The 16454-nt window shown below is 39.1% G+C and overlaps 1 protein-coding gene across 1 annotated transcript in view; it reads right to left on the bottom strand.

The window, feature by feature from the left end:
* SHANK2 (SH3 and multiple ankyrin repeat domains 2) overlaps positions 1–16454 on the bottom strand; it is a 306101-nt gene that overhangs the window by 285351 nt on the left and 4296 nt on the right. Inside the window, exons 2-7 of the mRNA XM_062576509.1 lie at positions 9052–9255; positions 6652–6723; positions 5975–6083; positions 5546–5697; positions 4583–4750; positions 1008–1124 (exon numbers count right to left, since the gene is read on the bottom strand). Of these exons, the coding sequence (XP_062432493.1) occupies positions 1008–1124; positions 4583–4750; positions 5546–5697; positions 5975–6083; positions 6652–6723; positions 9052–9255 (822 nt within the window). The remainder of the gene's footprint in view (positions 1–1007; positions 1125–4582; positions 4751–5545; positions 5698–5974; positions 6084–6651; positions 6724–9051; positions 9256–16454) is intronic.

Raw genomic sequence — 16454 nt, 5'->3', positions numbered from 1 at the left:
GCTGATAATTAATTAAGAAGCAGATGCTTTAACAGATGTTTCACTACTTACCATCATATCTCATGACTTGTGTTTTCCTAATTCAGTGTAACATTGTATGTGCTGTGTTTTAACGTAGTTTTAAAACCCGTTCCTTCCCTGTCCCATCCATGCAAAGGGTATAAAATGCTATCAAATCAAAAGTTCTATTATTTTTAAATGACTACACAAGCTGTACTCAGTGGAGAATCAGACATCTGTGTAATATTCAGATATATTTTCACACTATTTTCCAGGTTGTTCTTATTTAATTCTAATCGAAGTTTTGGCAAACAGCAAGAAATTCTGAGCAGGAAGCAAGTATTTAGCTGTGATGATAAAAAATTTAATCCACTAATGCATTGTGTTGTTCTACTTTCAAATGAAAAGCATAATCATGCTATTTACAATAAGCAGCTTTATTTGTAATCAGTCACTAAAACACTAATAATTTTTTTTTTGAATTAGGTTCCTTCTAGTTTTTAAAAATCACTGTTTAAAAGCTGTATTAATAATGAACCGAGTTCTTCTTTAGTGTAACTTGCCTCTGCGGATTCATACTAGCAGGAAACTAACCCCAAAACATATTTATTAACAGTGAGAAAACCACAGTGCAGGAAAATCTAACCAGGGAACTTCTCCAATAGAATGAAGAAAGCCATTTTTTGTATGGATTGATACTAAAGATTTCAAGTTGATTTGTACCTCTATTATGCTTTTTCCTTGGCTAATTGTCGTTCTCGCTCACTACTGGTTTCCAGTCACCACTAGACTGGACTTCCTGGACCCACTGTCCCACCGAGGCAAGACACTCCTCCTCCCACTTAATAGCACAGGAAGGACACGGAGCCTCTGACCCTGGACACCCTTGAAGGTGAGGTCTAGCCTGTAGCTGCCACTAGGAACCTTTATGTCACATGCTACAATCCTCGTGCACTGAATTCGCAGTTATATCAGTGGGATACGGGTGCAGAAGAGCACCAGCTCACCTGGTTGTAAAGGGCGCAGATATGCAGCGCTGTATTTCCAGACGCATTCTGCGCACCCATGTCGGCTCCGTAGAAGAGCAGGTGCTCCAGATGCTGGACGTGCCCATACCGACAAGCCTGTAAAGAGATGCATTCATACTTCTGGTCATTATACAACCTAGCTGCAGCACATAAGCATCCCAGGTAAGCAATTTTTTAGTAGAGAAGATTTTATTTTACTTAGGATCTATTTTTTAGAACTACCTCTAGATTAGATAGAAGGTCTAAAGATCCAGATCTGTAAACGGGTAACCTTAATGTTCTTCAGGAGCAGCCAGTCTTGTACATAAGTATTTGAGGAAGTGCAAGGTTAAATATCAAGAAAATACAAAGTCTGCTGCTCTCCATCCATTAAGACTTGCAACTGTTTAATGTGACAAATAAATTCACAGGACACTCATTTTTTGTTTGGCAAATTTGTGGAAAGTTGTCCACTAGATGGCACTGAAGATGATCAGATTTCTGAAGCCTGCTTTTAAGGTGTGAAAACAGCTTGGGAAAATTTGGCCAAAATAGTTTAAATAATAAACTTCTAGATTCCGTGATGGCAGTAGAAGTGTGGTATACACCGACCATTGAGCCAAAACAGGAAAAAATATCATCAAATGATACTGTCAGTCACCCAGATAAAATGTTAGACCTTGAACAGTTATAAATAAACCTTTATGGAATGAGAGCCTGCTGAAGTTTGAAACCTTCCTGATCAGCAAATAAATTTAAAGAAAATCACAGCATTTTCATTCATCCGTCTTACCTATTTGTCTCCCTTCTTCCTTATAGCACATCAAATGAGTATCTCCCAAACTATAACGTTTATAACTACATACCATCTGAGATCAGTACCCTTTCCATTTAATAATATGGAATTTAAACTGAGAGACACAGACATGCAAAACTATTAACTCTGTTTTAGGTACATACTTACTACTGACTTCAGTGGGAGTTAGATCACCTACAAATCCTTGTGATTTAGATCAAAAGAATTTAAGAACTTAAGTGTACTGCTCAATGTACAAACGAAATTTGAGACACATCTGGGAATGAATAGGATTTCTTAGATCCCAGTATCCTAATCGCTACATCTTTTCTTCCTCTAAATTTAGACTTCAACACACAGAAAAAAAAAATAAATAGTCTGTTGATTTGTGAATTATTTGCCAAAAAACGGAAACATTACATTAGCTGAGAATAGAACAGGAACATTTTAATATCAGGCACCAGAAAGAAGTCATCCAAAAGTGAGCAAAAGGACTAAGAGGACCAAACTGTACCTGTGCTCCTGGCTGTGGGGGCAATTAGAGCAGATGCACAAGGAGCAGCTGAGTTACCAATTCTGCCTAGTTTCCGAAAGTCAATCAACAGCTAGAGATGAACGTGCAGGTGTAATTACTAATGTATCTCCTAAAATGCAACAACTTAATGCCAACTTTCTATTCTTAATCAGTAAGCTTGGACTAAAACCAGGACCACCACCACCACTACCACCACCATCCCCGCTGATTTGCTTCCTTTGCTAGAGCTTGCTCAGCTTTCCGAGAGTCACTGGCGACAACCAGTGGGGACAGAGCGGGATATCTCTCTCCTAAGCACAGTAGCCTGCACATTAGATGAGCTGTCTAACCCACTCGTGAGGGCTCCTCTTGATAGTCCATGGGGAGAGAAAGGTATCTCCAGGGGATATTCACTTTATTCCTGTTCTATCACAGCATGAACCACCACCAGAATGCCTTTCCTTTTCCCATTTACTGTAAGGGTGCCTTAACATCTACAGGTAAAGGCTGCGCTAGCAAAATGACACTTACGACTCTTGCCTTGCAAGATAACTTTACCTTCTTCACACAAACAACAACAGACGGGACTGTAGCGCATCACCAACTTTCACACTTCACTGAGGAATGCTTATACTGTTGATTACTGAGAACAGACTGCCCATAATCCAGATGTAAACTTTGGTGATTTATTTAGGATTACAACCAATAAGATGTTCTTTGGAAAGCTCAGTTTCATTATGAGAGGTAATCAGCATAAGCACATTTGGTTTAGTTTTCAAAAGAGGAAATTTTCCTCCGTATTTTCAGGGACTCCACCTAATTCTCTGATCACTACTACAGTCACTTCTATTTCTAATGGGATCAAAAGAAACGATGATAGTAAATTAACTCTTTTCATTTCTAACTAGAGCTGGATCCAAACAACTCAGCTTTGAACATCCTTACACACTTAAAAAGCTCAGATCCACACCTAAACCTCATTACTAAAGCCATTCACCTTTTTTTTTTTTTCCAAAGAAAAGAAGAAAACAGGTTATATATTAACATGACAAGGGTATCTGAAGAAAGTGAACCTAGTTATTTGTCAGGTAATCTGAGTAGCCCTGTAAGGATGATTACCCTTATCAGTATTTATCTGATCATACTGTATCCGTTCATTTTTATGAAGATTCAGTAATTCATCTATACAAAGGAAAGGCAGAAAAATAGCTGTACTGACATTAGAACTGCTAAAATTTTCAGACTTTAAACTTATAAATTGCTAAGTTTATCACCATGCACAGACACACTAATAAAGTGTACTTTCATACAAGCATCATGCCTTTCTGGAGAACACCAAATAAAAAACTTTGGAGAAATTTTGCTTAGAAAGCTTCATACTAACTATTATAGGTCTTTAGCAGAGATATGGTTAAGGTCTCTGGCATGGAAGGAAGCTTATCTTCCTGACAGTTACGGAGAAGCTGACCAAGATGCCAGTGCCTGATGAGTTCTGGCACTACAGCTGACTCAGGATATCCTGATAACCACAAACTCCCCAAAATTACATTTTTTATGCTCACTTTTCCTCGTAGAGCACACGTTACCCACGTAGAGCTTATCCACCCCCTGAATTTGTAAGAGAGGGGAGGAAGACTTACCTACAAAGAGCAAAACAAAAACCATTAGAATCTGAGTTTCCACGCACATAGTCAATGCAAACTGAACCCAAATTGTGGATTTCTATGACTTCAACATCCCTCAGAACAACATACTGAAGGATCCTAGCAGCAGGATCCTGAATCTAAATCTCCACTGTAAAGTTCACCAAAGACCAAGTACCTCTGACAAAGGCACAAGAAGCCTTACCAGGGAAACTAAAACTGGCATTTAGCAAAAAGACCAAGTAATGCGCTTCCACTGGAGTGCCACTAAAAGAACACTAAACTTCAAACTTCCAAGAATCCATTACATAAGATGTCTAGCTGCCAGCTAGAGCTGCAAATTCTGCAGCAGAAGCCATAGTAACCATAGGATTTCAGTGCTACAAAACTCCACAGGAACAGCTTCAACTTAATTCACCACAGCAGGACACAAAGTCATAAGCAAGCAGAAAAAGGAAGTAATTCCATAGGTGTATGTGCATGGACTAAACATACCCAAGGCATGGCCTTTAAAACAGTGTTTAACAACAGAACATATAAAGTACATTTTCTGTACCTATAACATATAGGAAAAGTACATTTTCTGTTACAGTTTCAACTGATAAAAAGTCGTCTTTCCCACCTGATGAATTTCTTGCCATCCATTTTCATCTCTGCAGCTGACTGTAGCATGTTCATGAAGTAACAGTTCACAGCAATAAGGATCCCCTCCCACAACAGCAGTGTGGTACAGTGGTGTCAGGCCACAGCTGTCTTTATAGTTAGGAGATGCTCCAAGTTCTAAAAGGGTCTGAAAGCAATTGCGGATTGTGAAAAACTATATTTTGAAGGGATTTATAGCTGAAAAAGAATTTCTCTAACTGAAAAAGTTGGTATTTCCCATTATTATATTTATTGTTTTCTTACAAGCTGACAGACTAGGCTGTGGCAGAGATTAAGCTAAGCAAAGCATGACCTCAGAAAAATTAGGATTTAAAGGAATCTACAGAGCTAGCAAGGAAAGGATGAATGACAATGTCCAGTTTCCACCTTCCCATTAAGTTCAGGACTGGTATTCTGAAAATGTCGCATCACCTTAGAAATACATTTGCCTTTTCAGTTACAGGATGCTTTATCAAAAATGTCACGCAATTTGAATATTTGTCAGAAGGAAATAAGCAAATGCCATAAACACAAGATTTAATTTCTCATACCAAGCTGATTTAAAAAACACCAGTTAGAATACAAAGAACAGAGAAAAGACAATGTTAAGATACAATGTGTAATCCATGCTATTGGCATTTTCTTTCGAAGACAGATAAGCAACAATAATGCTGTCCCTATTTCCTCAGAAAGATCTTCCCCAATCTATCAATGAATAAGGTTAAATTTCACCACTTTTTCTTCCAACTGAAAAAATCAGCTTCAGAAACAAAAAGGCCTTTTGTCAAAAGCAAATCCTAAGAGTTAAAAGACACAAGAAAGCACTAGAACAGACACATACTAGAGGATCCACTGGGGACAATACAACAATTAAATGAAAGCATTCCTCTCTACATATTTTTCTGCATAAAATAATGTATAATCTGCTACTGAAAGCATTTACCTTGAGGGTTACTTGGTTCTTGGCTCTAGCTGCTTTGTGCAGAGCTGTCATTCCATCTTTGGCTCTGAAGTCTAAATGTGCTCCTCCATTTTTCAGAGCTTTTATCACTTCTGCAGTGTTATCAAGCTGAACTGCCAGAGTTAGTGGGGTTTCTAAAGAACAGAAAAGCATGCACAAGGAAATGATAAGTAAATTTATAAAATAAAGACCTTTTGCTTTATGAGCTTTAAAAAATGATACGTTAAAAATGCTGCTTGAAGAAAATCATAAATTATAAATTTATCCCTTTAAACAGCAAAAACATGCAGATTCCATTACCCTGAGATTAGAAAGGCGGCAGAAAGAATAGGTGAGATTTAACCTGTTAAATCATTTTATGTTGAAGAAAACACCAAGGTACTACTATGCTGCAAGTTTTATTGTTCTGACCTCCACTTTCTAGGTCATGATAGTTGGGGTCCAGTCCTCGGTCTAACATCTTTGTGATTTTTTCCACTGCGAGATGATGGATATGATCCATAAATTTTCTCAAATTAGCCTGAAACAAGGAGTGACAAATGAATTATCCCGATTGTAAAAAGAACATTTTTGAGTAGAAGTGAAATCTTCTGTCAGTATGTATCTACTGCCACCATTGAACAGTGCTGATTTACGTTCCTGGAGAGTCTGATTTTATATGGAGAGCACAACCCTAGAGTTTGCAATACTCAGAGACAAAACGCAGTAAGAAGATTCTGTCATGTCCGGTTTTAAGGAAAAACGACTAAAACATTCATTCAGCATGAAATTAAGGTGGTGTAAGGTAATCATTACTATTCTAACCCACAAATGAGTCTAACAACAGAGATGAGCATCCTCGCAGCATGCTGAAAACAGACTATGTTTATGTAATAAAGCTCATTTGAAATTGCTTGTATACGCATGGAAGAGTCAAATAAGGATATTTTTCTAGGACAGAAGTTTCCACATTGTAATTCACATACCCCTCTTGGACTGTCAGCAATTGGCTCGCGTGGTAATGAACTCCTCTTTCCTGCCCGTTTCTAAGACATGTCACTTTTATACAAAGTAGGCAATTGCTGACTTCCCCAATAAATTGGGCATACCTTTGTATGAAGCTTAGCCAGCTGTTTTTCATCAAGACTGAACTGCTTGTACACTCTCTTCTTGTACCGAAACTGACAGAGAAACAAGAAGAAAAAAAAAAAGTCATAAAAAAAGAAAGTTAAAGAAAGTCTCAAACCTTACCAGAATGCATCACCTATTAATGATGATGCAGATTTTGTCAACGTTCAAAAAAACCTTAGTATTTCATTTGGAACCTGTACTGAGAGTCAGCATTATGCTTAACATAGTGTCATTAGAGTTTCACAGCTTATGTAAGCAAAATTCGTATCTTGTATGAATATACTGAATTCAGTGGAGTTGTATGGGAAATGAGTTCAGCCTTTAGGATCTACACAAACAAGCAAGAAACACTGAAAAGAGCTTTTTCCTAAGGGTATGCCTGCACTTTCGTTTCTAGTCTCAAACAGAAAGAAGAACTGGAAACCCATGTTAAAATTTTTTAAAAAAAAATCTTATTTCAAAATATCAGCTTGGCACGTCTGAAATTTAGGGGGTAGAAGGGGAAGGATTCCTGAAAAACCCCTCAATCCACATAGGCAGAACTGACAGATGGAAATAGCTCTCCTCTGACGTTTAACAGAGCAGCCCTGTGAATGTGGTTCACGGGACTGTCTCTTGCGGCTGAAACTCATTCAACACTTTTATGCTGTGCAGTTTGCTACCCTACTGCTAGGTTAGAAAGAGCTATAGTAAAATCAGGGGCTGATACATGGTTATAATTTACTATTATCTAACAATCCCTCGTTTGCAGAAAGCTAACGGGTCCTCTCTGATTCCCCGGCTTTGGTTTGAGGGAGGCTCTGTCCCCGCGCCCTGGGCCGCCCGTCTCGTAGCCTCGCGCGGGGCATCTCCTGCCTCCCGTATCCCTTCCCGCCCAGCACAGCGCGGGGACGCAACGCCTGGCTGCAGCGCGGGAGGCACATGCAACGGCGCACATGGTACGCAGACTGCTCCGTCAGAAGAACTAAAGCAAACAGCTTCTCGGAGGATGCTCGCTCCCCTTCTCTGCCACAGAGAGGCAATCTGCTGCGATCCCTCCCTCTACCCTGCAAACCTTCCCAGTAGGCAGGACGCGCTCCCCAGATCTGCAGGCAACAGCTGGCAAAGGGAAGGGGAAGCACTCTGAGTGTCTCTCAGGACAAAGCCTTCTCACCGTTCAGCCCATAATTCTTTTTAATGATACGGGAAAATGAAAAATATTTTAAAAATCTGTATTTGTTCCATCTCTGTTTTAAAGTATTTGCTTTTACAATATTCCTGTTTCTCTAAGAATCTACTGTAGTTGTGAGCGTGCTAGAGTTTCCTCTAAGCTAGTAATTATAGGTTATGAACAAAGCCAAAAATAAACCTCTGTTTACTAGGCAGAATTCAAAGAATGCAACACATTTGGTGGATAAGGAAACTGCATTGCACAAGGCTTTAGCATCAGCTTTTCAGCAGAACACTTTTAACCCTTGAATTGCAATCCTTTATGTGCAACGAATTGTGCTAGCCAACAGTGAGCACCACTGAAACAGAATTCTGTAACAAATATGACACAAAAAATAATGTGGTTATTTAATTTGCTTATGGCTATGATATGGACACCAGTGACTCTCAGAAACAATCCACTAGAAATGCTAGGACTCAAAACTTTCTCTTGACCCTTTTTTTTCTTACTTTGAGCTGTGTTAAATCTATTAACTGCAAATTATTACTGGGTGGTGTACCACCATACAAGCAATACCAAAATTAATCAGTACTGGTCTCCAGTCTTGCACCCAACTTCTTGCTACACCGTGTGGCCCAAAGTGATCTAGCTCTGCTTGCCTGCCGAGCACTACAGGACTTCTTCAGAGTTTATGCCCCTGCTGTGCAGCCACCCTGCTTGCATAGCAAAGACAGGAAAATTTGGAGACTATTTCACACATGCACACACTTTCTCTTCCCTTATTCCTTTCCTAAAAGATAGTCATAGATGGAGGGGGGAGAGAGGGGAAAGGGCTTAGCTGAGACAGAAAGATATTCTTTTGGGGGAGGAAGTAAAGACAGTAATTTTTGCCCTACTCTTGAAAACCAAGTAAGGGCCCCCAAAGTTCCAACTGGAGCATTTCTGCATTAAATCACTGACTGTTCTCCTGAGATATGTCTCCCTTGCCCTTCAGCAGAGGAAAACCCTAAAACAATTTCCCAGAAAGTCCAGTTTTCTGCAGCCTTAACACATGGAATAAGTCCACCAAGCAAACACCAGCACATCTGTGAGCACGGGTTCAGGTTCAGACTTGCCGATCACTACCTCCCAAATGCAATTCCTTTACATGCAGAAGCCTCAAACACAGCTTACAGTGTAATTTGTACCAAAAGAATATAAATGTTTCAGATATTACAGCTAAAAATACCTCTAAGGAAGGAACTCCCTTATTCACTGGCTGTGGGTATTCCCTAAGAAGCCTTTCCTCATCCAAAAATTTTCCATCTCTGCCATTGCTTGCTGGCTGGAACAGTCCATAATTCAAGACATCTTTCAAACTCTGATTCAAAGTGCACAAAATTCGTTGCTTTGCAACCCATACTGAAGCTTCAGGGTTAAATCTAATGCATTTCTGCAAAGAGAAATGATAAAAAAAAAAGTGTAAAACAATGAGAAAACATTTAAACAGTATTTTACATTCTAAAATTTACAAATTCAGTATACATTTAATAAGTTTACATATTCCATGACAAACATACATCAACAAAACTACATTTCAGACTCATATTCTTCTATAATAGCCAATGCACAAGCACTATGAAAACAGAGCACATTTCAAGTTCTTCTGCAGACATTGGAGAGCATACCCTTCCTCAGAGACAGAGTGTCTTTACGCTAAACCTCTTAGAAAAGCCAAGTGAAAGGGATGTTACAAGATGTTTACACGGCCACTTGATTCAGGGCTGTTCTGACGATCAGTGTGACCTAAGATAGCTTGACAAAACAAGTAAGAGACCCAAACACAAAAGATCCAAATCAATTGAAGCTACATCTATCTTAGGACAGGCCTAAGTTTTTTTTTTTTAAAAAAAAAAAAAAAAAAAAAAAAAGAGCCTATATGATGGGAAGCAGCAGAGGACCTGAAAATCTAGAAAACTCATTTCAGCCCAGTGTTGATGATATGATGACATATCATCAACAGTGAAAAGCACATCCAGATTCTAAAGGACAGAAAGGACAGGAACAACTGTTTTTAATTGACCAAACACTGTGGTCAATCAGTCCTGTGTATACATTCACGTTAGTGGGACAGAGCTGACTAGCCAGTTTTGGATAACGTGACATACTCAAGCTGAAGAGTCCGACTCTGTCTCTGTGAATTAATCCTCAGACAGAAGCACTATCAGTGGACCCTGATAACGAGATATCCCCTACTCGTTGCCGCTGCCTAGCTGGAACCGTATCACCGAAGCTGCCGTGATACCATCTCACGCAGGCTTTTACTGAGTAAGTACAGTAGGCTCATGAATATTGGGCCCTGTCCAGCTCTACTACGTCTGGGGCATGAATTATTTAAAATGCAACTCAGTTTGCCTTTCACAGGTCCCGGCACGAACTGCGATTTTTCAGATACAGCTCAAGTACTGACATTAAGATATTTCGGGAGGTGCAAGGGAAGAGGGAGAGCACCAGGCAAGTGAGCGGCAGCCGGAAACACTGGAGAATAAGAGCAGAGGCCAGGCCACAGACTGCCAGAAGACCCTGCTTGCTCTGTTGCTACAGTTCCCCTTCCTCCTCAGTGGTTTAACCCAGCACCGTGTCACCCTGCCCGCTACCAGCCTCCGCTCCGCCGGTGCTGACCGCTTCTGCTCCGCTCCCAGCCATTCCTTCCTGTCTGTTCCGCCTGTCCTCCCCCGGGGGCCTATCCTTTTCTGCCGGGCTTGTAAGACACCCTCCTCAATATTTATCTTTCATTACAACACGCTCAGGAGATGCTGGAAATGACAGGTAGCTTTAATCCTTTGTGCTTTTAAATATCGAAAATGTGTTCAGGGGATATATTAGATTTACCTGTAATTAATGTTGACTAGGAAACAGTTTTCATTCACATTGCACTTCTCAAATTTCAGAATTTTGTGAAAAAGATGTCTGGGGCCTTTTTTCTTTCTTTTTTTTTTTTTTTTTTTCTTTTCTCTTCCTTTTTTTTTTTTTTTTTTTTTTTAATTGAAAGAAAAACCACAGTAGCGGGAAGGAGGGAGAGAGGCAGAAAGGTGCATGAGCAGTCTTCTCGTTCCAGAACGGCCTGGCTGTTCAGACGCTCACTCAGCAGCAAGGGCAACCAGTTTTAATCCCCTGTGTTACTTCAGTTCCATATCTCACTTGCCACATGGCTCTTACATTGATTCAAACTTCTGCTTGTTTTAATCAGCACTTTTCAGCAACACAAAAAATTATCAGTTACAAGGTATGTTATCAGATGAACTTCCAAATGCCATACCCTGCGTTATGAAGGGACAGGTCATTATCCATACATCCCGAAAGGCTGTAAGAAATGCTACTAAAAAAAGAGGGGGGGGAGCAACAATTTTTAAATTATATTTTCCCAAAAAAACTCTTATGTGAAATTATTCTGTGAAATAGATCATTTTTGGACTGGTTTTAGACTGCTTTGATTCGAACAATACAGAACATTAACTCATGTACATTGCTTGACTGACTTTTTTTAATGAGCCTTGAGAATGCAGCATGTTGTATTTTGTTCAGTGTATTCTTGTTGTCTGTCTGTTTTGAATATGTGCAAATATTGCAGTAAATGGTGTACCTATCTAATTCTCAAAGATCTGCCAACACAGAAAATTTATAAATAATTTTAAAATTTCTTCACAGTATATAAAAAAGATTTATTTTCTTTTGAAATAATCTTTATGCGAATTGATTGCATCAGTAATGCACAATATCTATGCTCTGAAATGTTTCACCTGCACAAGCCCAATATTGTCACATTTATATGACACATATGACAGGGTCATAATAGCTAAACTACCTTGATTGAACTGAAATCTCAGTGAGGAATTCTTCTCTGTAGTGGTATATCTAAGGCTTGTTTTAAAATCAGCTATCTTATATCAATAGCACTATCATTTCTACCACACTAGATAAAATATTTTAGAGAGTCCTCAATAGCAATATAAACACGAAAACACTTTGAAACTAAAGCTTTCCACATCCCTGGCTTTTCTAGTGATTCACAAGAAACAAAAATGCACTTATTCTAGTAAGTGTTGATCATATTTACTCAATTACCAATATCTATTGGTAATTTATAATGAATTGATATCAATGAGTTAAAACAATTTTTTTTTAACCACAATGCTAAATTAAAATAGTGAGAAAAAGTTGTTATTTACACTTTCTGTGAAGCCAGGCAGGATGTAAAGGGAGGTCATTACCCCTTTCTCACAGGCAGCAGTTGAACAAGAGGCTAAGAAGGACCAATGAACTATTGCGTAAGGCATATTTTATACCAGTTTGCATCTGAAACACCTTCCCTATGCTGCTTCTCTCCTGGTCTGGTTTATCGGGTAGACATCCCAAGAGAGAGACCACCACAGTCATCTCTTATCACGTAGATGTCCTACAGCTTCTGCCACGCTTTATACCACAAGGAAACCTCAGCTGAATCACAGCCAAGTCCATACGCAGATTGCTTTAGCTAAGAAAGGCACAAGAACTTACTGGATGCACATCTTTCTACACCTAATTCTTCATATTTGCATTCCTACAGCCACAAGGACAGAGGACTCAAGTGTGCTAAATCATCTACATACCACTCTGCAAATTTTGCGAAAGACGACATTAAAAAAGGAAGCAGAAACAAACAGCAGAAAACACAACAGAAAAGCAGCACAGTAAGAGACAGACTTCTTACCGTTCTAGTGGCTCTAGGTAGGTAGATAATATCAGTATTTCTCTGTAATTCCACAAATAAAATTCATAGCCCTTACTAAGAAGGTATGAAACTAGTGAGACATTTGAAAGAGTAAAAACTGTTGCATTGGACATACCTAAGCTAACAAACTTCTTTCATGTAGAGAAATGTTATTCTGTTTGTTTTTTCTTCATAATCAAGTTTCCCGGCCAAATAGCCAGAGCAATGCAAAAAGAAATGCCAATTTAAAATTCCTTAAATCACTCTTCCCTATGATACAGGACAAATATAAAGAAGAAATTGCACAGGGTTCACATTTTTATTTGTGATTTCTCTACGAATATCTTGTGAATATATGTAGAACCTGCTTTTATGATGTGCTGCTTGCTTTTATATTGTGACATGTTATGTTCTCAACTTGCAGTCACAAAAGTTATAATAATCTGTGTTTTATGTTCCTTTAAGTAAAGAAATGGTCAAACTGATTTTTCTATTAAAAGGTTTCCCATATAAAGGCATTTCCCAAATTCTACCATATTCAGGAATACATAGAAGCTTCTTAATTAAAATTGATTCTAACTAATTTTTCCTTACATTAAAATGGTTTTCATTTCCTTTCAAATGTCAGGCCATTTTCTAATCTGCAATTACTACTCTCCTCCACAAGCATCTCTCCAAAATAAACCATTTGACTCTTTCGCTACAAACTGGCATATTTGACACTCTTCTCTTTGCTGTTCAACCCTTGAAAACCTTTTCAGCACTAGGTTCATATCTAATGACTACCTTCAAATTCCACACTCTTCTGGCAGCTTTTTCTCTTACTTCTAATTGAGGGGCATCGCCTTTTGCATCAGAATACAATTATCCTACATGCTGCAGAATGACAAAACTCTGCCCTTGCTTTCATATTTACAACCCTAGAAATTTTTCTATCTTTGGTTTAAGGAAAAAAAAAAAACACTCATCTCCTCCATACCTTCTTTGAAAAATTCTTTAAAAAAATACGTTTTCATCATTAATCCAGAGATAATACACTTCTGTAGTCAGCTTAGTACAGACAAACGCACATTTTAACTATTTTAGTCCAACACTAATAAACTGACACAATACAGAAAAGAGTAAGCCCCTTGCCCAAAGAGCCCACAATCTTTTACAAATGAATCTGATTTCCACAATCTGACCAAAACGTCCCTTTTACAGTTGTACGTATACTTAAAAAGCTGCAACAGGGAGCGGAGACTCCAGACTTTTCTGCAGCGGGACGTGCAGGCTTACACAACTAGTAAAACCAGAGCAAGCTTCAAGCCTCCCGAGGAGAGGAGAGGAGTGCTCTCAGCAATCACACATCTGCTCCCCGGTGATGGAGGATTTATGCATGGAGGGGGGCAAAAGAAACCTGAGAGGAGGTGCCAAAGCACAGGAAGAAGGATTTTACAAGCACATCTGGTCTATGAGGATTCATTCACCCCTAAACATTCTGCACGTAAAGGTTGAGCCGGCAAATGCAGCCACTGAAGAAGTTAAGTGCCTAAGAGAAGGGGACTCCTCTCTTGGTATCTCACACGCAGCTACTCAGTACTTGCCTGGCCATCAGTGCCTAAGCCCTACTGAAAACTATTCTCAACCATGTATCAAGGTATGTTGCCACAGTGGCATAGCAAGAACCCTGACATCAAACGCGAATCTACCTCCTGCGTGAGGGAATCGACAGCTCAGTGGGTGGACGGGAGCCTGCTCTCCGCTAGCGGGGCCGAAACGCCGTACAGCCACACACAGACATTAAGCAGCTGGATTACTTCTTCCTTGTGTCAGCCTGTTTAAAGGGAACAAAAGGCAAAAAGCCTAGGACCAAAGTTTAATTTTGTGACAGAAGTCAAAACATGTACTCTGAATCGAGTCAAAGTCATTCTTCAGTAAAATTTCTTGGCTGCCCATCTGAGATAGGGCCACACTGGCACTCCTCCTTCCTGCAGGATCACTTGTTCAACTGAGCAGCACAAGTAAAGGCAATGGAAGAGACTATCCTCTTGTTAAGTACAATGTCTCCGAAACTGTAGTGACCACAAGAAAATAAGGCAGTATCCGAGTCAAGAAAAGCTAGACAACTTCTTGCAGCAGGATACCTTCAATGAGTCGTTACTAAAAAAAAATAAATTAAAAAAATAGAAAATAAGTCTCATTTTGTGGCAAAGAACTAAAGAAATATGTACAAAACAAAAAAAAATGTGTCTGGAAATTATAGTTGTGGTATCTATTCCATGTTTTTGTTGCACCCCAAGCACAGACAAAATGGGATAGATTACTTTTAAGGCTAGCTACTACACTACAAGAAATGAAACAGACAGAAAAAAGAGAGAAAGAAAACTTGAGGGGCTAAAACAACAATGTCAAAACCACAACAGGACACGAAGAGTCCAAGTGTAGCAGAGATACAGTGATCAACATTGCTTGCTGAAATGTGAGAACTAGGTTTTAAATATGGATCGTGAGAAACATAGTCAATTATAGTCTTGCATTCATAGACACTGGTGAAAGTTGCTAAGTGCAACAATAACACTGCAAGCAAGGAAGAATATAGCTCACCCACTCCAGCTAAAGAGAAGATACTAATTCAATGGGAATACTGTTCATGGCACAGAATCTCTGAGGAATAACACTTATGCATTCAAAATCTATCAAGCAATGCATTTTTTCTTCAGGCTCATGATGGACGATGTCAATCACACACAACTGCACTGTGACAGAGGAATCATTGACAAAAGGCTTATATAGATGCCTCCAAACGTGATCACCAAAACACTGAAATACAAATGATCCCTTTTGATAGAAGACATCAGTATCAAAGATGTGACAAAAAAACTTGGACATGAGCGTTGGGTATCAACAAAAAAAAAAAAAAAAAAAAGGAAGAAGAAGAAGAAAGGACAAGGCACTCATTTTGATTTGTTCTCAGTGTTCATCTAATTCTTGGAGACACTATTTTCCTTCATCAAAACAAACAGAAAACCACTGACTGCACGAGATGACAGGTCAAAAATTTCAGCCTGGTCACTCTGGAATCAGCAGGTAAGTCAGATCATCCACCCAAATGCAGGGAAAAAGAAGAGACGTCAGGAGCACCCACAGTGTTTCTATCATCAAACTGAAGATAAAGAGAAGGAAGGTAACACAAAGAAGCAAAGGACAAGCAGTCACACAACTAGACACAGAAGCACACACTTGTGAGAAGATCCAGACCGTGGAGTTGATCTGGGGCAATGGAGGCAACACAGATTGCCAACAAATAAAAATGGGGGCTTCCTATGCTACAATGTGATTCAAGCTGTTGTGGTAACAGCGTTGCTACCTTCATAAAATAAAAATTTCATGAACTAAAAAAGTCCTTTATCTAGATAAGAAAAACATGGAAAGGAAAAAATTCTTAATCCTAAAGGCCAATGATTACTGCAAAAAGTAAAGTATAAGAAAGGATACAAAAGCGTAAATAGCAAACAGTAGAGGAAAATAGAAAATGAGTTAAAACTTAAGCTACTGTTTTACCAAGTTGCCACTTAGCAAAGAAGATTCTTCTGTCTTGGAAATTCCAATATTAAACTCCCCAAAATGGGTCAGTAAATGCTCACAACTGAACTGGAACAGCAAAACATATGGGCAGAAAGCATTTCAAAGAAGTCCTCAACAGACCCAATCCCATCTCAACACCAGAATTCAATAAGACATGTGAATGTGAACAGTTTGGTTTGAAACACAATCTAGAGGAAGTGCCTAACACAGGGCAAAACAAAAGAGCAGAGCAACAGCCATGTGTTGACAACAAAATTCATAAAATTCCCAATAAAACTTGCCTGACAGATCTGTTCATGAAGTGTGGCATTTGGAGAGTTCCTCTAAACACAAAG

This window comes from Rhea pennata, chromosome 5 (genome assembly GCF_028389875.1).
Source record: "Rhea pennata isolate bPtePen1 chromosome 5, bPtePen1.pri, whole genome shotgun sequence".
Taxonomy (NCBI): Eukaryota; Metazoa; Chordata; class Aves; order Rheiformes; family Rheidae; genus Rhea; species Rhea pennata.
This window is presented reverse-complemented; position numbering and strand designations above follow the sequence as displayed.